The following is a 21,386-nucleotide window of genomic DNA, read 5'->3' on the forward strand; positions in this document are numbered from 1 at the left end:
CCTGATGATGAGCATTTTTTCATGTGTCGGTTGGCCATTTGGATGTCTTCTTTGGAGAAGTGTCTATTCAAGTCTTTTGCCCATTTCTTCACTGGATTATTTGTTTTTTGGGTGTTGAGTTTGGTAAATTCTTTATAGATTTTGGATACTAACCCTTTATCTGATATGTCATTTGCCAATATCTTTTCCCATTCCTTTTAGTTTTGCTAATTGTTTCCTTTGCTCTGTGGAAGCTTTTTATTTTGATGAGGTCCCAATAGTTCATTTTTGCTTTTGTTTCCCTTGCCTCCAGAACCGTGTTGAGTAATAAGTTGCTACAGCTGAGGTCAAAGAGGTTTTTACCTGTTTTCTCCTTGAAGATTTTGATGGCTTCCTGTCTTACGTTTAGGTCTTTCACTCTTTTTGAGTATTTTTGTGTACGGTGTAAGAAAGTGGTCCAGGTTCATTTTTCCGCATGTCGCTGTCCAGTTGTCCCAGCACCTTTTACTGAAGAGACTGTCTTTACTCTGCTGGATATTCTTCCCAGCTTTGTCAAAGATTAGTTGGCCATACGTTTGTGGGTCCATTTCTGGGTTCTCTATTCTGTTCCATTAATCTGAGTGTCTGTTCTTGTGACAATACCATACTGTCTTGATGATTACAAATTTGTAGTATAGCTTGAAGTCTGGGATTGTGATGCCTCCTGCTTTGGTTTTCGTTTTCATGATTGCTTTGGCTATTTGGGGTCTTTTCTGGTTCCATGCGAATTTTAGGATTGTTTGTTCTAGCTCTGTGAAGAATGCTGGTGTTATTTTGTTAGGGATTGCATTGAATATGTAGATTGCTTTGGATAGTGTTGACATTTTAACAATATTTGTTCTTCCTATCCAGGAGCATGGAATCTTTTTCCATTTTTTTGTGTCTTCTTCAATTTCTTTCATAAGCTTTCTATAGTTTTCAGTGTGTTTTAAACTTTTGTTTTTAAACAAAAGTTACAGATACTTGAATATTTGGGTATAATCCTATAGATCAAGGGTTGGAACACTATGGCTTGAAGGTATGGTCTGCCACTAGTTTTAAAACTGTTTTACTGGTATACAACCATGCCCATTCATTGACATATTATCTATAGCTGCTTTTGCTGTTATTACAATGTCATTGAGTAGTTGTGAGAGAGACTGTGTGGCCCACTAAGTCTAATGTTTATAATCTGGTCCTTTCCAGAATAAACTTGACAACTCCTAACCTAGGTTACCAAAATGCCACAGAATAGACAATTCTTTTAATTACAGAAAAATCATTAACTTTTTAAATCACACACAAAAAGTCATTAACTGCTTTTATCTTGCCATATCTTCTTTTAAGAATGAAAGGGATACTACGGGTTAAGACTCATGGCTATCTTCTAATTGATTTGGTAGTATTCCTTTATTTTAAAAACATCTGCATCTATTATGATGGAACTATAAATTTGTATAAATGTTTTAAAGGGTAATTTATCAACAGATATTAAAATTTTAAATACACAGAATCTTAACACTCAATTTTTCTTTTATGAATCTACTTTATAGACATATAAATGTAGAATATGCATTACAGCGTAGAATGATAGGAAGGCAGGAAAGGAGATTCTTATGTTGCATCTTATTGTGGAATCACATTGCACATATATTTAAAACTTTTGCAAATTCTAGGATGTAAGCAGGGGTAGGGAGAGACAATGAATATAAGTGAATGAGAACAAATTAAAACACTTCAGGCAATTTTGCCTGCTAGCCCCCTTGAAGACCATTTGCCCAGAGAGAGTCCAAAATGAGAAAAGTAGGTGTGCTGATTCTTCCGCGTATCTCAGTTCCCAGGAGCCTCTCTGGGCATAAGCATTTCCCCACACTGATCTGTGTTTAACTGTGCATGTTTTTTGCAAAAGGCCTAAACACACGCCATCTACTTTACCTAGTAGTCAACTGAAGAAACAGTAATCTATTCCAGTGCTGGGGGAAAACCAGTGGTGTTAAACTGGCTGAAAGAGAGTATATGGGTTTCTAACATTATGTGCTCCTGGGGAGGGACTGTCAAGGTAAGTTTAAACAGAGTTTTCATCTTATAGGCTGACTATAGTACCCAGCCCCACCACCCCGCACCACCAACACCAAGATATAATTCCATCGCTGTACTGTATGCTTTTCTGCAACAATCATATATTATAACCTTTGTGATATTAAAACATAGAAAAGAGTTTAAAATGTTTTGTGTATGTAGTATGCATCTTTATAAAACATCTTGACACGTACCTGCTTACCGGTGAAACCCTGGCAAATAACCTTCGTATTTTTATCAACGTAGAGATGTTTCCGGGAAGCTATATAGGAACAATGCCGAATTCCATTCTGTTGCCCTGAAAAGTAAAGAAAATATGACACATTATAATTTCTCCAAACTATTGGACCATGAATTGAACTTAGTGACACACACACACAAAAAAAACAAACAAAAAAACACAACCACCCCAAACCCTCTAATACAGGGGCTATCTTGTGATCATGGAAACTTTAAGTGACACACAAAGACTACAGAAATAGAGAAACAAACAAAAAAGGACACTGTTCTCTTCTCCTGTATCCCCTCTACCAAGAACCACAATCTTGTATCCTTTTCTAAATGTATAAAGAAAAGCTTAAGCTTAGAATTTTCATTCCCCAAAGACAAATGGCTCAAATTAAATCCAGGGACCAGGTATCATTTGCACTAATAATGTTTGCTAAACAGCCACATGCTTTGCCCATTTTACTCAACGTTTTTTTTTTTTTTTTTTAAGTTTCCTTATTTTTTTAGTAATCTCTACACCCAGTGTGAGGCTCGAACTCACAACCCCGAGATCAAGAGTCACATGCTCCTCCGACTAAGCCAGGCAGACGCCCCTTCCTTACCCAATCTGTTAAAGCCCAACATCTATAAATAACAGGTAAGTGAAGAGGCACACTTTGTTAGGAGAGCTTGTAAGAACTACTCTGTAAGTCATTCCCCAAAATAACATTAAATATTAACATTAAATGTTAACATTCAATCTTAAGTCAGAGATAAAACTTGTCTAATACATAACCCAAGGTTACTCAATTTGATATCTTCTGATGTAAGACACCAGACCTTACATATAGAAGAAATAGAGAAAATGAAATAAATAAGCAGATGAGAGAAGAACATGTAAAAAATGTCTAAGTTATTTTCAGCAAACTACCTCAATGAAAACTGATAAATCTCTTTAGTTACTAATACCAGCTCCCGTATTTCACAAGTCAGTAGAAAGTAAAGCACTGATGAAATAAAAGTGTGGGCTGCTCTCTGACTACTTTAAAACCTTCATTATAGCCCCAACTTGCTGTCTCTGTAGCCCATCCCTGGCCCTTTTGAAGTGTCAGGCCATCCTCTTACCATTGAATTAACCCATAGAAGCTAACTCTAGAAAAGAACATCTTATGACATATTTGTCCACAGTCTACTCCATGCTTTCTGTTTTGAATCGCTGCCTGTTGCCCTCCTAAATCCTCAGACCTTAGGTTCCATAACTGATCTGTATCTGGCCCTTTGGGTATCTCTTGAGCAGTCTTCAACTCCTGTGCATACCTCAGTTTCTAACAACTTTGAATTTTGGAATCCCTTGTACCTCTAGGGAAGAGACAGGCCAAGATTCACCCTTCTCAACTGGGAGAGGAGTGTTCTGTGTGCACATAGATCTGCTGGGTAACAGAGAGCTGCATTTTTGAACTGGAGTATGCTGAACGAGGGACCATTAGGGGGCACTGAGGGTCAAGTCCTGCCACAGTGGGCACAGTCAAGCACCTGAACCTAGGACAGCAGACCCTACAAAGGGAATTTGCAGCCTCAGGGCTCACCCTAGCCAGTGCTGTCACTTAAGACCCATTCTTGCCAATGGCTCCATTCTCACAGCTGGAGACCCACAACCACTATACTTGTGGAAGTATTCCCACTGCTATTCCTGACAGAATCTGCTTCACCAGTCCTTTCTATTCCTGGAATCTTCAATACATGGTCCACCATCAGGAATTTTCAGACAGGATAACAGATTCGATTACAAGATCAAATTATAAGATCAGGGTATCTGGAGTGCATACTTGCTAAAAGGCAATACTTGCTTTTTGTCTTTTTTTTTTTTCAACGTTTATTTATTTTTGGGACAGAGAGAGACAGAGCATGAACGGGTGAGGGGCAGAGAGAGAGGGAGACACAGAATCGGAAACAGGTTCCAGGCTCTGAGCCATTAGCCCAGAGCCTGACGCGGGGCTCGAACTCACGGACCGTGAGATCGTGACCTTTGCTGAAGTCGGACGCTTAACCGACTGCGCCACCCAGGCGCCCCAATACTTGCTTTTTGAAGGTAAAGCTGGGCCCTCCACAAGAATTCTTATACTCACTCTTAAGAAAGGAGAAATCAGACAGTTCACCTCTCCATCCACAGGAGCAGGAGTGGCCCTATCACCCCAAGAAAAGACAGGTCTGCCTACATCCATAAAGCATGGGCTCAAAAGCAGAACAACTAAGATCACTATCTTCTTCTTCTTCTACTCCAGACCTCCTAGATTTATGGAGCTTAAGACTTCACAACCCAAGATCTCTGGTGCCCACAAAAACTGCATCAGAAAGTGTGATGAAGAGCAGCTGACCTTACAGTTTCCTAGCCCTTTGGTATTGCTCAGCCTGTGCAGTTGACCTTGACATTCTAAACCTCTGGTGAAGTCGATCTTGGGAGATCTGCCATGCATATGTGTGGGCATGTGTGTGCACGTGTGCATGGGATCTCTCATCTACTGTATGAGCCCACACTCATATAGATGTAGCTGCAGCTAAGCTATAATAGACTATCATGACCTTTGAGCCAAATCTAAAATATATGTTTGAACACAAGAAATTCCCGATATTTTGCCCTAACAAGAAACCTACATGATGCCAGACAAGGTGTCACCGGTACTGAAATGAGGATGCTAGAATAATCAAGCACATACCCTAGTTCCTGGAGTTGTCATCATTCATTTATTCAGTCCACACTGTGGATCACCTATGCCAAGCCACGATACCAAGTATCAAGGATAAAGTGTTGAATAAGAGTCTCAGCCCTCAAGAGACCCACAATTCACCTGAACTGACATAAAGCGGGCCAGAAGTACAGTTGAAAAGTACTGTGGTAGGAATAGGCCTTGGACATCTGGGGTAGATAAACTCTCCTGTCCCAACTCAGTCTGTGCATATTGGGGGGTAGGGGAGGGTTTGGGGCTGGGAGGTCAGAGAGGATAGGGTTAAGGGATGGATTCCTCACCGGGGCTACCTCCAAAATGAGCCCCAGACTACCAGCAGTTCACACCTAAAATCCCTGCTACTTTATTGACTTCCAACCTCCTAAAGAAGTAGAGGGTTGTATGGTTCCCGGCAATGGCTGTAATCTCTCCGCAACTAAAAACTCTCTTCACATCTGCCCTAATTCTAGCCCATGCAACCCCTTGGCCTCAGATCATCTAACCAGACACGTGCACCTGCATAGTAAAGATCAACATGTCACAGGAGATCCCAGATAAGGAACCACTGACTACTATATGCCTCTTTTTCCAAAATACTGCTCCAGGACATGTAGGTCAACTGAATGAGAGATGCTAGCAATCAAAACAGTCTCTGAAACTCAAAGGAAAACCTGAGGTGCCCCAGCAAGCCATGATAGTGGTACTCCATAATCACCAAAAATGCTCTCTTAATCCCAGAAACTCACCCCACCCCAGAGGAGCCTGCCCTATCTCTGGCCTTTTACACCAAGCACATTCTCCCAGATACCATGGCTGTGAGGAGGACCTAAGTCCAGAGGCTGACTGTACTTCATAGTTCTCCTCACCTTCATCTGTGCCTCCTCTACAGCTTCAGGATGAAAATAATGCAAAATATGCTTATATTCCAAGCAAAACTCACCGAATTCTTACTTCTATCATTCTTTTCCTCATCCTTTCCTACTTTATAATATCATGGCCCAGAATCGCAGGCTGGAGGCTCCCCAAGAAAGCAGCCTCTCCTCATCCCCACTCCTGCACCTCTTCCCCTTCCTTCCCACAATCCCACCGATCTCTTTCATTTGGCCTGGCAGAGAGCAAGCGACTAGCTGCTGTAAACATTAAATCTGTCAGACCAGCTCTATGCATGTTCTTTCCCTACTTGATTACCTCTCCACTCAAACCATCAATCAAACGCCCAAAGTAATGAAAAATAGTCTATTCTACTTCTGCTGAAGAAAGCAAAGTGGTTTACAGCACAGATCTTCAATTGTCTGTCCACCACTAAAAGATGCTCAGTCACATTTTGGTTTTAAATGCGAACCTGACCTCTATAAAACTACCAAGTAACTAGAGAAAGTGATTTCGTAAGGTTAAATCAAGAACACAAGGCATACACGAGTGGTCCCACCATCTTGCAAATACCTTTCACCTTTCAATTAAGAGAGTCAATGGTACTCAACTCCCTGAGAATTTCACTTGCATTAATTCATGTAAGTTCACATTTAAATAAAACATTGGACAGTGAGGAATCCTTAAGTCTTCACATGACATTCATGACTTGTGAATATAATGGGGCATGTTTAGGGGATCTGAGATTAAGAAGAATGGAACCTGCAAACACTTTTATGTGGTATATAATACTTATGCCACACACTATGTACGGATGGGTGCACACAATCTGCTACTTTGTTTATTGCATTTCTCAGAAAAATTATTTAAGGTTAAATTTAGTTCAAGATTATTTCAAGTACCATCTAAATACTTTGGAACTTCTAAATGTAAATGCCATGACTATAAGGCCCGTGTCTTGTATACCATAGTGTCTCCCATATGGTAAAGTGCCTTACAGAGTCGTGGTACAACATATGTTCACTGAATTTCAGGACAAGAGACAGGGTCTATAAAAAACGCACCTCTATCAAGCTAAATGTCACAAGTTCCATCTCATTTTTCCTACTTAACAGGAAAGAAGGGGAGAAAAACCTACATCCATTTTTGTACATGCAAAGATCACAGGTTTCCCTAAAATTCTTCTAAATATTGCACAGAAGAAGTCCAGCCCTAAATGCTGCTAGCAGTCCTCAAAGCTTTTATCTTAATCTAGTACCAATTCCATACTAACCTTTTTTTTTTTATTAAAGCAAATAGAATCCAGATGCAGTAATGTGATGTAAATAGACTATTTCACAACAGGAAAAAAGAAAGCGCTTAAAGCAAAACATACCATAAGTAGAGATAAGGCAGTGACAGACCAGGAAGTGTTTTCATAACACATTAACAGACAAGGAATTAACTTTAGCAACATGAAGCACCAACAAGGTAGAGACCAAAGCCTAACAGAAAAATGGATAATGGCCATGAACAAGAAACACAACTAAAGACAGACAAATGGTATATCAACAGATGATGAGCTACCTAACTTAACTAATGTTAAGAAAATGAGCATTTTAGGGGCACCTGGGTTGCTCAGTCAGTTGAGGGTCTGGATCTTGATTTCAGCTCAGGTCATGATCTCATGATTCATGAGATCAAGCCCCAGGCCGGGCTCTGCACTGACACCACAGAGTCTTCTTGGGATTCCCTCTGTCCCTCCCATGCTTACATGTGCACACCTACGCACAGTCTCTCTCTCAGTCTCTGTCTCTCTTTCTCTCTCAAAATAAATAAATAAATAAACATTACCGAAAGAAAGAAAGAAAGAAAGAAAGAAAGAAAGAAAGAAAGAAAGAAAGAAAGAAAATGAGTGATTTAAATTACATATTAGGGCAGCAGGAAGGCCTGAGGTTCGCCACCAGGAAGAATTTCCCAATGGTGAAGGCTGCAGCTGCCACACCTTAGGCCATCTCCAGGGAACGTGGTGGTGATGCCTTCTCTCCAGGTTCTTAGAAATCGGGCAGCCTAACCTTGGGACTGCATCCCAGCAGTGTCTGAAAAGGGCTCTAAGGAAACAGGCCTACACTTGAGTTCATGCTCTGCTGATCACCAGCCATTGACCTGGGACAGATCTTTTGATCTCCCTTAACCTCAGTCTTCCCAACTGTAAATGGAATAACAGCTGCCCACAAGGATTCTGTGATGTTGTTATGAGATGATGCTTGTAAACTGGGTAGCAAAGTGGCCGGTATGCTCCCCAAACTGGGTTAACATCCTACATCAACACAAAGGTAAGTCATATAATTCATATTTTAAGATAAGTCCAATGAGAAATGTTTCATATATGTCCTCATGCATATCCTATATATGTTTATCTGTAAATATACTAATCCATGTCTACAAATATTATGTAGTATATACACATATACTTGTAACTTTTTACCCTATGAAACATTTTTAAATGTGCAGCCTCACTGTGAGAAAAATGGGGATAGTAATATTATGTGCCTCATAGGCAATATGAGAATTAAATGAGTTCATAGTATAAAGAGCACGTAGAATGATGCCTAGGGTACAGCAAGTGCTATTTCACTCTTCGCTATCTATATCATTATGATTATCAATGCAGAATGAGAAGACCACACTGCTCTGAGGTGTTCTTTGTGCCAAGCTATCTGCCAGGTACTAGGGATTCAGAAGCCAACAAGATGGGCTCGGGTCCTACCCACAAGAAGAGTCCTACCCTGTAAGACAGCTACACATCAAACAAAGAAACACAAAACTACACGAGTTGCACTGTAACAAAGGCTATGGAGAAAAGGGGCTGAGTAATGAGAGGGATGTGCCTTCAACAAGGGTGATAAATTTGTATCATCCAGTTAGCCACATGCTGAGTTCTCTTCCCCAAAGAGAGCAACCACATCATTTATGAAATGGCTGTGGGATGCATGATGAACCTATGGCCAGAGAGCACCTGCCCAGATGGGACTCAAACCATAGCCTTTTTTGACCACTCCCATGCTCCCAACCAATAATCAGAGACTCTGTTCATGAAAATACTCCTCTTCCAAATTACCTCACAAACTGGGTTCCTTGTTACTCATTTATTCATGCATGCACTTATGAATTTAATAAATGGATATTTACCAATGGCATATTATATATATGTATAAAATATATACACTATCGTGGTCCCTGTCTATAGAACTTTATAGCAGAGTAACTCGGCAGCTGCTAACTCCCAAACCCCAAACAATCCACTACTCAAATGCGAAATTACATATTCATTTAATATTTACTTACAAATGAAGCTTAGCTGGCCAAAAGTGCCATATTTCATCAAATCTAAAATACTACTGAAGTACTATTAAGGACTAATAAGAGAGAAAAAATGCTGCCAATGTATTGTAGATATGCTCAATTATAAGACACATCTCAATTTAGAAATATTATAATGTAATAAAAGGGGGGGGGCTATAGCAACAACACTCCTGTCCTTTGGTAAAACGAGACTGTTTTCCTATTCTTACGGAAATTATTTTGAACATCCCCAATTATGCTTCTGTGGAAAAATGAATTTGAGGTCAGAAAATCACATTACTTCCTCATGGCTACGCTGGTACATTTAGATGAAGACCATTTCATATTTCTCAAATAGAGATTTGCTTCTCAGATGCAATGGCAACAGATACTAATATCAGAAACATCACTGCTGAGGGTCCCCTTTCCCCAACTACACTTCTGAATATTTGCCTGATTCCAAAATCAGCTTACACAACTTGGCAAACACATGAAAAAGGCAGGTGGCATCTTTGAGCAGGGTAGTCACCTCAACAAAACAAGGCTGCCAAAAATGAAAAAAGAATGAAAATTAAAAAGAAAAAGAGGGGTGCCTGAGTGGCTCAGTTGGTTGAACATCCGACTCGTGGTTTCAGCTCAGGTCATGATCCCAGGGTTATGGGATCGAGCCCTGCATCAGGCTCTGGCATTGGGCATGGAGACTGCTTAAGATTCTTTCTCTCTGCCCCTCTCCCCAGCTTGAGCTCTCGAAAGAAAGAAAGAACGAAAGAAAGAAAGAAAGAAAGAAAGAAAGAAAGAAAGGAAGGAAGGAAGGAAGGAAGGAAGGAAGGAAGAAAAAAGAAAAGAAGAAAAGAAAAAAAGAACACCACAGACCACAGCTTCAGAAGGGAACTATAGTGTCACAAAGCACGTACTAGTAAAAAGAATACTACAGCGTCAGAAAACCTGAGTTCTAATATCCATTCTGATATTGGCCAGGAAACTTTCTGAGTTTATTTCCTCATTTGCCAAATAAAGACATGACACCAGTTGGATTGTAAAGTTCACTTTCTGGCATTAAAATACCATAATTCAGGGACTAAAAATACTGCCTCCTGTTCCCTATTTACTCTACAAGACCCAGCCTACAGGAATCCCTGACTTGTGTTTAAAATGACCTTGTAGGAGCCCCTGGGTGGCTCAGTTGGTTAAGTGTCCGACCTCAGCTCGGGTCATTATCTCGCGGTCCGTGAGTCTGAGCCCCGTGTCGGGCTCTGTGCTGACCACTCAGAGCCTGGAGCCTGTTTCAGATTCTGTGTCTCCCTCTCTCTCTGACCCTTCCCCATTCATGCTCTGTCTCTCTCTGTCTCAAAAATAAATAAACATTAATAAAAATAAAAATAAAATGATCTTGCATAGCTTTGTGTTTCTTGAAACACTTTACTAACTCAACTTCAAATGTGCTTATAAAATCGTTAAACTGGCTCATGGAAGAAACCTTCCTTATTTTTCATTTTATTTTCTTTCCTCACTTCAACTGGATTCTTTCCCTTTTTTCATAAACTATAAAACTGGTTTGTTCTTGCTTTGTTCTTTGGGTTGTTTGGGCTCAAAAATTTCTAAACATTCCAACAGGGCTCTGGAAGACACCTACAAAGTGTTTGAGTTGTTTTTTTTTTGTTTGTTTTTTTCCTAAAGCAAATCAATATTGCAACACTTGTGACCTTCAGCACAAATGTACCCTTCAGTTGCTACTGAAACTTAAGAGGACAGAGGAAACAAAATTCTCTAGCATCTCTAGTTCTACTACTAACCTCAGAGCATAAATAAGTTGTGACCACCCTAAAAAAAAAAAGTTTGCTAGGTGGAACTGTTGTGGCTGCTGTTTTACTAGTGAAAGTGGTAATGGGTTTAAAACTGTGGCCTGAGTAGATTTGGAGGATTTAGAGGGATTTCTGCACTAAACACTATAGTCTGTAACCCCTCTAATATAGGAGATAAATTAGTTTAGATCTCAGATTCTCAGATTCTTAATAACAGATTGATCACATCACTAGGATAAATGAAGACCATTTGAGCAACAGAAAACTACACTTGATGGTTTTTTAAGGCCCTGTGTAGGAAAAAAGAGCTCCCAGTTCTGTGAGCAAAGGGTTACTAAATATTGGTAAGCGTGGATTAAAGATCCTGATTCTTTAGACACTTCTCCTAAGACTCTCCTCCTACTAAGACAGCAGACCTACCTGAGGCTAGGATTTTTCAGAAACTCAGAGGAGCAGGACCCCAGGTGAGAATGACATGGCTATAATTAATCCCTTTTTCTCTTCTGCTTACAATACATTCAACTGTCCTTTAAATTATACACAAGAATCTCCAGAAAACTTTCCCAAATAAACCCAACTTTTTCCTACTTGCCAAAGTTATCTAGCCAGATGTTTGTCCTACCAGATGTGGTCTGGTTAAGGAAGGGTAGCTATTAAGTGCATACTCATCCTCCCACACTTTTGGAATGTAATCTTCTCAAGAAATGAATTAAGTCTTGTCCAATACTCAGTACAAGCCGAATTAGGAGTGAAGTGTAAGAAAGGAAGAATAAAACTATCATTGAGTGTGTATTACATCCCGGGTACCTTATATAAATTGTTTCAATAATTCTGCACAGTGAGCCCAGATTGTCCTGTACTTCAACATTTCCAGGATGCACATTTTTTCACTTTTCAAGATGTCTTAAATCTGGATGCATCTGACAACTCATAATGGCATGGCACAATTTTAATTAGCAATCATTTTCTACTGTTAGTAGTAGACAAAATAATGGTGCCCCATACAAGTGATGATGTCTCACATTCATTAAAATATTATTTTCATGGGATTGGAAACAGAAATTGAGAAGCAGATTCAGAAAAGTGCCTAGGGTTACTACACAGACTGTAAGGGACTAACCAGACTTCAAATGTGATATGGTTAATTTCAAAGTCTCTTCCTATACAGTCAACCTAACACAGAGACTTTGAACACAGCAAGAATTTTCAATAGTCAGCATTACTCAAAGACTAGCAACCTTGGGTATTAAATTTTCAGGAACCGAGGAGTCCACACCGCCTGGTGGAGACACTGCAAATAGTTGGTTAAGGTACCAGCCAAACCTAAACTTCTAGGAGTCTTCTGGGCTATGCTGACTCTGGGGTGCAGAACCCAGCTTTCTGCTAAGTCTACAATCTACAGGGAAAAAAACAAAAACAAAACCAAAAACAAGCGGCAGCCTTACTCCCTCTCCCCAGTTTGCTACTGAGACATTCTTCCCCCATCTCTCAATCTAGACGCTCAACTCTCCCAGCTGAGTTCATCCTGGACCACCTCACCTCTCACTCCCAAATAGGGGCAGTCTAGATGCCGCCCCCATCCGGCCATTCATCATCGCGGGCGCTAGAGCATGCCCCCAGGTCTGCAGGGCTCCCAGACCCGAATCCCGGTTCGGCCACCCTACTTAGGCCAGCAGCCCAAGTCACGCCCCCCACCCCACAAAGCTCCAGCAAAGCTCCTTCCGCCCCAGGAGGTCCCCGACGTGGGGCCGCACTCTCGCGGCTCCCAGGCCCCCGCTGAGGTCCGGCCCCGGAGGGCCCAGCCACGGCCTGGGCCGGGACGTTGGGCCCGGCGAGGCCAGGAACTCTCGGAGACCTGGAGGAGAGAGTCTCGGCTGGACTCACGGAGGAAGGAGCGCGACAGGAGGCGGGCGGCTGCCAGGCAGCTGCTGCCAGAGGCCATGGTCGCAGTGACAGCGGCAGCGGCAAGAGCTGCGGTCATCCACCAATGACACTCCCAGGCCCCCGGGGACCTGGTAAGGGCCGAGGCTCGAAGAGGAAATGGGTGGCCATGGCAGTCGCCTAAATGAATATTCCGCCGCAGAGACTTCGCCAAACATTGGACACAGTAGGTAGAGGGGAAAAGAGTTCTCTTAACGGAGAAGAGGACATTAACTCGGCTGCTCCCCGGAAATGTGGCTTTAATTCAACATTAATTACAACGGCAGCTTGGGAAAAACCTCACGCGAGGCGGGTCGGCGCATAGCATTGTGGGAAATGTAGTTTGGTGGCCTCGACTTGTTTGTGGTTTAGGTGGAGGCGTGCGGGAGGGGAAGCGAGCGGGAAAGGGGATACTCAGACCCAGGAGATGGGGTGGCAAGAGGAATGAAGTGCGAAGAGCAGTGCAGAACTTTCCGTATCCTTAAACCAATCTGGACCTTCATTTATCTCGGCTGGCATATGGAGAGGCCAATATTATTCCTCACCACATACCCTTGTGAGGACCTGGAAGAATTACCGATGGTAACAATGCGAGTTCATGCTATTGTCCAGTGAAGGTAAGGAAATGACGAGAAAGACCAAAAACTACCTTACTGACACTTAATTTCTTGGAATATGGATCTTTTGGTCAAACAAGCTATCATACAGCCTTTGACTAGCACTAAGTGAATGAGTGACTCTTCCTGGGGATCCTGGAACACTGAAGCTATAGATCAAATGTGACTGCTGCTTTTTAAACAAACCGGTCATTCTTGTAAGTGGTTTAGAAGGAAACTCAGAGTCCAGGAGTCAAAGAGTAAACAGATAAAGCAATCTCTCTCCCTGCTTCCAAACGTGATCTGAGGTTCCTTGTCATTCTCATCAATAGAATTATGATAATTTACTGACGTAGTATTTACAATTTACACTGAGCTATGTGATGTATGAGTAGGATTACCCAACAGAGATTTCCCAATATTTCTTCTGTGATCCAGATATTGTCAGTCCTGGGTTGGACTTGTCTACTCACAAATCCCTCCCTTATCTAATGTATTATGTTCTTGCGATCATGTATTTAAATAGTATCAGTGGTGGGGTGCCTGGGTGGCTCACCCCACCCAGATTGAGCCAAGGACTCTTGATTTTGACTTAGGTCATGATCCCAGGGTCATGAGGTCAAGCCCCACTCTGGCTTCGCACTGAGCGTGGAGTCTGCTTAAGATTCTCTCTCTCCCTCTACCCCTATCCACCTGCCCATCAAATGAAATAAAATAAACAGTGGTTTCCAAATAGGTCCAGTATGAAGACTCATTTTCAAGAGCAAAGTTCTTCCTAAACATTTACATGATGATAGTTATGTTTTTAGTTTTATTTAATTGGTAAAATGCATGATGACAAGAAATAGAATTCTGGTATGATTGTAATGAATTTTTATTCCCACAAGACACGGATTTTAGCTTGTTTTGTACACTGATGTATCCTCAGCATCTAGAACAATGGCTGGCACAAAAAGAGAACTCATTATTTGTTGAGCATTATTTCTTGAATTGACAGATAAGAAATAGCATATACATTTATTTATTGAATCCACACACAAAGTTTGACGGTGTTTCAATCATTCAGAATAACTACACCTCTGCCCCAATTCTATAGCTCATTGATAGGAGACAGTTGCAGTAGGCACTAACTATACTACCTATTTTTATATGCAGATTGGTTTTGGACTCAGACAGATCTGGATTCAAATTCCCATACTGTTGTGGGCTGTGTGACCTCTGGTTTTTCTCACTGAGATGGGTATGAAAATCCCTGTCTCATAATAGTGTTGTGAGCAGTTAATGCTCTTTGTACCTTATAAACATTCAGTAAATGGTAAGATAAGAACTTTCATCTTCACATGGCAGGATGATGTTTTGAAGTTCCACCAGATGTGGAATAGGACATTTCCATGTGTGTCCAAACTTTGGCTAAAGCCCCAAAGATGAGGGAAAAGGCCATAAGTAACTCCACATTCTAAGGGGGAAAGCCTAGGAGATACCTCCCTCAAGATTGTAATAAGAGTAGGACAGAATTGTTTTTGGATTCTCCCACTCACACCCTAGCAACTCAAATAAGCAAAAGACTGGAATTCATTGAATGAGGGAATTTGAGTCATGAGTTGTCCCCTGAGGTTCCCCTTTCCTCTCACCCCACCAGACAAGTTCGTGGCAAAGGGCTCCTTACTAAAAGGACTGGCATTAAATCAAGGCTAAATCCTTGCAGAACTGCAGAAGTTCATGAACCTACCCCAGTGTCCTAAAGTAGATCTAGTCAAAGAACATTCAGGAAAACTTGAGTTTGGATGTCAGACCTAAACATAAAGCCTAATATCTGCTTCCTGTCTGGAGAATTCCAGGCAGGAGGCTGTCTAGAACAACCCTCACTTGGAGGCAGGGCATTGTTTGGTATGGCAAGATGTGTAATAATCCCATGGGTGAAATTGATGCCAGGAAAGAAAGCTGAGCTTCCCCCTAAGGATCTCCTGCTGGGACAAGGAACCATAGCATAAAAAACCATGGAAGATTCCCCCCCTCCCCAGGGGCAGGAGGGGGACAGTGTAGGGGAGAGGTTTACAGGAAGTCAGCCAAAGAGCATATAACTCATCAGGATACTGTGCAGATGGGGTTCCCTAGGCAGGGTGGGAGGAGAGGAGCTACTGAGAAACCCACAGCATTCCAGAGCATAAAGACCAGAGAGAACCTCAAATCACCCCATTTAAGAGATTTTATCCAAACCTCACCCCACCCCTGCAGGAGCCAAAAGCAAGGGAAGAGGAGAAGGAGTAAAAGAAGGAGGAGTAAACAGACCTTGACTCCTTCCCAGCTGCAGGTTGTGGAGCCATAGATCGCACCAGACATTGGAGGGGGTAAGGAGCTTTGAATTAGGTGTAAGATTTACATTTTTGAATTGGATTTAATGGGACTTAGAATTATTAATTTTTTTTAATTAAGGCAATTTTCCCCACGAATAAAAATCCAAAAGTTACAAAAAAATTATATAGTGAGAAATCTTTCTTCTGTTTCCCCGCTACCCAGTTCTCCCAGGTTAAATCAATATTATCCAATTTCTTGTGTAGACTTCCAGATCTACTTTGCACACATACAAGCATACCTATGTATCCATTCTCATACCCCCCACATCACCCTTCTGTGTTGCCACTAATGTGGGAAGAAAAAGGGCCAAAACAGGACTGGTAGGGGAGTCAGGAAACCAGCAGTCAAGGTGACTACTATCCATGCTGGCAGTCCCACGGCCGTGTCTTTTTCTGCTTAATTTATTCTGAAGAACCAAGAATCTTGCAACCAAGAATCTTGACAGGTCTGAGCTAAGTAATGAGGTTCAAACTATTGGAACAAAGTCTCTCATTTGCATTATTTTTAAGGAAATAAATGAGCTGTTGTCACTGATCTGTATACCCCAATCAGACCAGAAAAGAGAATATGACCAAGACTCTGGTGGATTCTCTAACTGATAAAGGAAATACGGGTTTGTTTGTTTGTTTGTTTGTTTTAATATATAGAAGAGGAGTTCTAGTTCTGTATTTTACCTTGATTTTAATATGAGCCCCCATTCTTCCAGGATTTCAAATCCATCTTCTTTCACCAGAGTTTTGTCTAAATTTCTGGTGGAATGTTGGGGTGAGTTGGATGAGGCAGAAGAAGCATTTGGTCCTTTGTCCGTACAGGCAGCCCCTCATGTGCATCCTTCCATCTCATTCTCAGCTAGTGCTGTATCATCCCTTCCTCCTACTTGCAATGCTCCTCTTGGTCTGGCTCTACCAGCTATTTCTGGGCTCTTCTTAGGTGTGTGAGAACCACTCAACCCCTCTGGTGCTGTGCTGGACCATAGCTAACATCCCTGCTTGCCTAGATGCACCGTTTAGCAGAATCTTGTAACCATTCTGCTTGCTTTCTCTCTCATCTGTCTCTGTCTCTCTCTGTTTCTCTGTCTCTTTCTTGAGAGCAACAAGTTCCTGGGCTAGGGGCCAAATTGTCTCCCCACCCTCCAAATTCATATGTTGAAGTCCTAGCCCCCCTGATGGCTATATTTGGAGTAAAGAAGTAATTAGGGTTAAATTAGGTAAATTAGGGTTAAACACCAATATTATTAGTGTTCTTATAAAAAACATACAAGAAGGGTGCCTGGGTGGCTCAGTCAATTGAGAGTCCAGCTTTGGCTCAGGTTATGATCTCACAGTTCATGGGTTCGAGTCTCACATCAGGCTCTGTGCTGACAGCTCAAAGCCTGGAGCCTGCTTCGGTGTTTCCCTTTCTCTGCTCCTGTCCCACTAATGCTCTATCTCTCTCTCTCAAAAATAAATAAACATTTTAAAAAATCATTAAAAAAAAAAAAAAAAGAAATACAAGAGAGCTCCCTCTTTCCACCGTGTGAGGACACAGCCAGAAGGCAGCCATCGGCAAAGTAGCAAGAGAACTTTCACCAGGAGCCAAATTGGCCAACACCTTGATTTTGGACTTTCAGTCCCCAGAACTGTGAGAAATTTCTGTTGTTTAAGCCACCCAGTCTGTAGTATTTCTTTATGGCAACCTGAACACACAAATACACCCTGCTTCGTGTATCCCTTAACTCATTTTGGTGATTCTTTTGACTACTCGCCTCCCTCCACCTTCAAGCAGGGGGATTTGGGGGGGGGGGGGGATCAATGCCTAAGCTCTCCTGGCTCCCTGCTCGTTTCCTAGCCTGGGATCCTTTTCTGGTCTTGGAAACATTAACTCACATTTTTGGTCCAAATCTAAGTTGTTTCTGCCATTCTCAGGGACTTTGAGATACACATTCCTTTCCTGGGGGCAATTGAGAGTGCCAGAAATAAATTGGTAAGGGGAAGGAGTAGAAATATTTAGGAGAAGAGGGTCAAAGAAGGAGCTACTGGAAGGAAAAGCATCAGTTAATGTTACAGATTACCTCCCTGCTGCAATCTGGGTGCCCCAAAGCTTTGTGTGTATTCACCTAGGCAGTCTGACTGCCATGTGGAAATGGAACAAAAAGAACCTTGTCTAGTGCCTTAGCTCAAGGTGCTGTAACAAAGTACCACAGACAGGGTAGCTTATAAACAACAGAAATTTGTTTCTCGCAGCTCTGGAGGCTGGACATCCAAGATCAGGGTGCCAGCGTGGTCAGGTTCTGGTGAGGGTCCTCTTCTGGGCTGGCCCTTCTATAGCCTCACATGGCAGAAAGAGGACAAGACAGTGCTCTGAGTTCCCTTTTATAAGCACACTGATCCCATTCATGGAGTTCCACCCTCATGACCTGATCATCTCCCAAAGGCCCCACCCCTTCATACCATCACATTGGGAAGTAGCTCTCAACATAGAAAGGGGGGGGTGGGGGGGAAGCACAAACATTCAGTCCATTGCATCTTGGACTAGTTCTGCCAACTTCTTTATGGGCAGAAAACAAAACAAAACTGCCAGCCTTCCAAAGGGAGAAAATCTTCTTCATCTTCACTGGCACAAGCACACTCGAAGAGAAACATATTGGAGCCGAGAAAGGCTGGGGCCTCTGGGGCTCATGAGCCAGCCTAATCCCTCAGGCTCCACTATAGGTGTGACTAATTCCTTCATAAAACAAATGTAGAGTATAGGAGCTTCATCCTTCGCCCTACTTTATGGAAGATGGCACAACACAAATCAGAAACACTTGACCTCAGACACAGCTCCAGCTTTTGGAAAACTACAAGACATGAGTCACAAAGACTGGGGATTATTTTCATCTCAAGTGCAGCTTCAAAGAGAGGCAGAATCACACAGCACAATTCTAAGAGCCAACTAACACCACTGGCTGATTTGAACGGAGGCAGACTCTTTCCCTCTCCCCTTATAGGGGAGAGCCAGCTTAGCTGTCTTGAGGACAAAGAACTTTCTGAAATGCACTTGCAGGGTCCTCCTGAAAGCTTATTACAGTTCTTTGAATGATCTATCCACTCAGCACCTGCAAAGGGGAGGTCTCATCTGTGTTAGATCCTCACAAGAATGTCAAGAGCTTTGATCTCTCCTTTAGAGGAAGTGGTTTCCAAACCTAATTTCTTTTCCCCATACTTGATCCCTGTTGCAGATTTGGTGCCCTGAAAACCCTGTGCAAGAGTATGCTGGGGACCACCTCCTACAGAAGGGAAGGGAAGAGAGCAAAGTTGGAAGGAAGGAGAGGTCCAGCTGCGGTGCGGGTCCAATAACAGAGTCTTGGCCAATGCCCTTCAGAATCGCCCTGAATCGGGCAAGATGGTCAGGCTTCTATAACCCCACATGGATTGTCACCAAGGTGTGAGTAGGATCGTGGCTGAGGCAGCTGTTTGCATTCAGAAAATTCCTGAAAGGGTTGGGAGAGCTGAGAGACAGCTGAAGAAGACTCTCAACCAATAGCACTCCCAGGTAGGAGGGCGACATGTCCTTCATTGAAGGAGACACGTCCTGCATCTGGGTAGTGCATCACAATACCCACCGGATGCCCCTTTCTGGAAGAAAGTCTGATAAGAAAGCAAGAGTCAGTCCTCAGCAAAACCATAAAGAAGACAGCTTGGTTTGAGTGTCCCTCTTAAGATTCCCCTTCTTGTGAAGACTGACTCCTTTCCTTTTCCCTAGAAAGCCAGTGCTTTCATGCTGTCCTGTGCTGGATCCCGCCATTTTCTCACCACCTCCAAGAACTTCTGCAGACATTGTCCTGTTTCTCAGGGATTAAATACACTAGGACTTTGCTTCTGTCTCTCAAATTACAGGTTTCTTGTTCATTTTAACAGAGATCACCTATATCTTCACACAAATTAGTGATTCATGTTGAGAATTTCTGGAATTATAGTCAGGAAAGCTGTTTTTCCACCCACCTCTGATCCTTCTGAGATAACTTTCCTTCTTCATCAAATACATCTTCTAGTTCTGTGTGTGTGTGTGTGTGTGTGTGTGTGTGTGTACTTTTTAATTTTTTGTAGCAGATGAAAATCCAGGATACCAGGACAGAACCAGATTCCATGAGATTCTGGAATGTAGCTGAAAACATTGTGACATTGTTTCCCACCCTACGGTCTAGTAGAGGGGCAAAGAAGGTCCCAGGAATTAGTACTAAAAAGAAAAGCCCTGGGGCCCCTGGAGAAGAAAGGAGAGGGATCTTTGGACGTTGGTTGTGGCCTGAGAAAGGACTCCAAGGTGGAAGAGAGGGACCCATGTTCCTAGAAGACAAAGCACTCCACAAAAAACAACTCCAACAGCTACCAAGTGATGGCATCTCTAACTCAGGCTCCCATCCCTCATCTGTGTTCAGCATTTTCGTTGCCTGGGGCTATGAAAGCCCCTTTTTCATTGGGGTTTCACGTATTTGTGCAGTAAGTGGCTAGTGTTGGGCTTTGAAGTCCAATATGACCTGACAGAATTTGAAAAGATCTGCATGGACTCAAAAGGATGCACACCTTTCAATCCATTGTCTAACATGCCTTCCAAACTGTTATTTCATTCTCTAGAAAGATGAACCTTTATTTAACTTTCTTTCACAGTTAATACAAAAATAGTATACTTATTTATTATAAATTTTGCAGATAATTTCTACTTTGTGATCGATTCTTTTTGGTATCATCCAAGTTCTCCAAGGTTAACACATTATTTTTATAACCAGAAAAAGAAATAATTAGCAGTTTTGGTTTTTTTTTTTTGAATGAAATGATGTGATTAGGACCCAGACTCTTAACTTACAGACTTTTGTCTGGTAGAGATGTAAATAGTTTCTATTCAGCAGAAAACTCAACCCTAAACTGTATGGTATCATTGCTCCGTTGGATATTTCCCAGTTCTATATGTCTCTTGGAAATCTCTGTGCCTCACATTCCTCCCTTGTAGGTAGGGATAATAGTACTTATCTCATAGGTTTGTTGTGTGCATTAAATGAGACACTCCATATAAAACACTTGGAGAAAAGTCTATAATAGTAAACAATAAGTGCTGTCTGTTATTATTTATTATTACAGACTAATTTAACTGAAAAATCTAGGGCATATCCTTCAGGTATGGCTCAGGTAAGTCACGAGATCTTGCATCCTCACAACTCCACCCAAATCCACTAAGAGAATGCTTCTGTCTTGGCTCCTCTACCAAGAACATTGGGACTGACTGTTTGGAAAGACTCGTGTGCACTTGTCAATGCAGGTGCCAGTGGGGCGGGCAGCAGCAGGCAGCAGGTGCTCCAGGCAGAGGCAAAGACACAAGAGACTCCATTCCCTGGAATCTGGGTCCTGCTATCATGGATTAAGACCCTAAAGTCCTACACAGCCCCAGTAGCCCTGCTTATTTCTACTTCATCGTTTTTTTTAATGTTTGTTTATTTTTGAGAAAGAAAGAGAGTGCGAGCAGGGGAGGGGCAGAGAGAGAGGGAGACACAGAATCCAAAG

At 42.1% G+C, this 21,386-nt stretch overlaps 2 protein-coding genes across 4 annotated transcripts in view; one reads left to right on the forward strand and one right to left on the reverse strand.

Moving 5' to 3' along the window:
- Positions 1-13,021, reverse strand: part of SUCLG1 (succinate-CoA ligase GDP/ADP-forming subunit alpha) — a 42,053-nt gene extending 29,032 nt beyond the window's left edge. Inside the window, exons 1-3 of one of the 3 annotated variants that reach the window (XM_045446671.1) lie at positions 9,431-9,463; positions 8,022-8,175; positions 2,271-2,374 (exon numbers count right to left, since the gene is read on the reverse strand). In XM_045446671.1, the coding sequence (XP_045302627.1) occupies positions 2,271-2,374; positions 8,022-8,175; positions 9,431-9,448 (276 nt within the window). In that variant the 5' untranslated portion in view covers positions 9,449-9,463. Of the gene's footprint in view, positions 1-2,270; positions 2,375-8,021; positions 8,176-9,430; positions 9,464-12,541 lie in introns of those variants that run through there. The other 2 variants (XM_045446672.1, XM_045446673.1) reach the window with 2 other exon arrangements.
- A 119-nt stretch (positions 13,022-13,140) lies between these two features.
- DNAH6 (dynein axonemal heavy chain 6) overlaps positions 13,141-21,386 on the forward strand; it is a 261,133-nt gene continuing 252,887 nt past the window's right edge. The window contains exon 1 of the mRNA XM_045446656.1: positions 13,141-13,539. Within this exon, the coding sequence (XP_045302612.1) occupies positions 13,521-13,539 (19 nt within the window). The 5' untranslated portion in view covers positions 13,141-13,520. The remainder of the gene's footprint in view (positions 13,540-21,386) is intronic.

This window comes from Leopardus geoffroyi, chromosome A3 (assembly GCF_018350155.1).
Source record: "Leopardus geoffroyi isolate Oge1 chromosome A3, O.geoffroyi_Oge1_pat1.0, whole genome shotgun sequence".
Classification (NCBI taxonomy): domain Eukaryota; kingdom Metazoa; phylum Chordata; class Mammalia; order Carnivora; family Felidae; genus Leopardus; species Leopardus geoffroyi.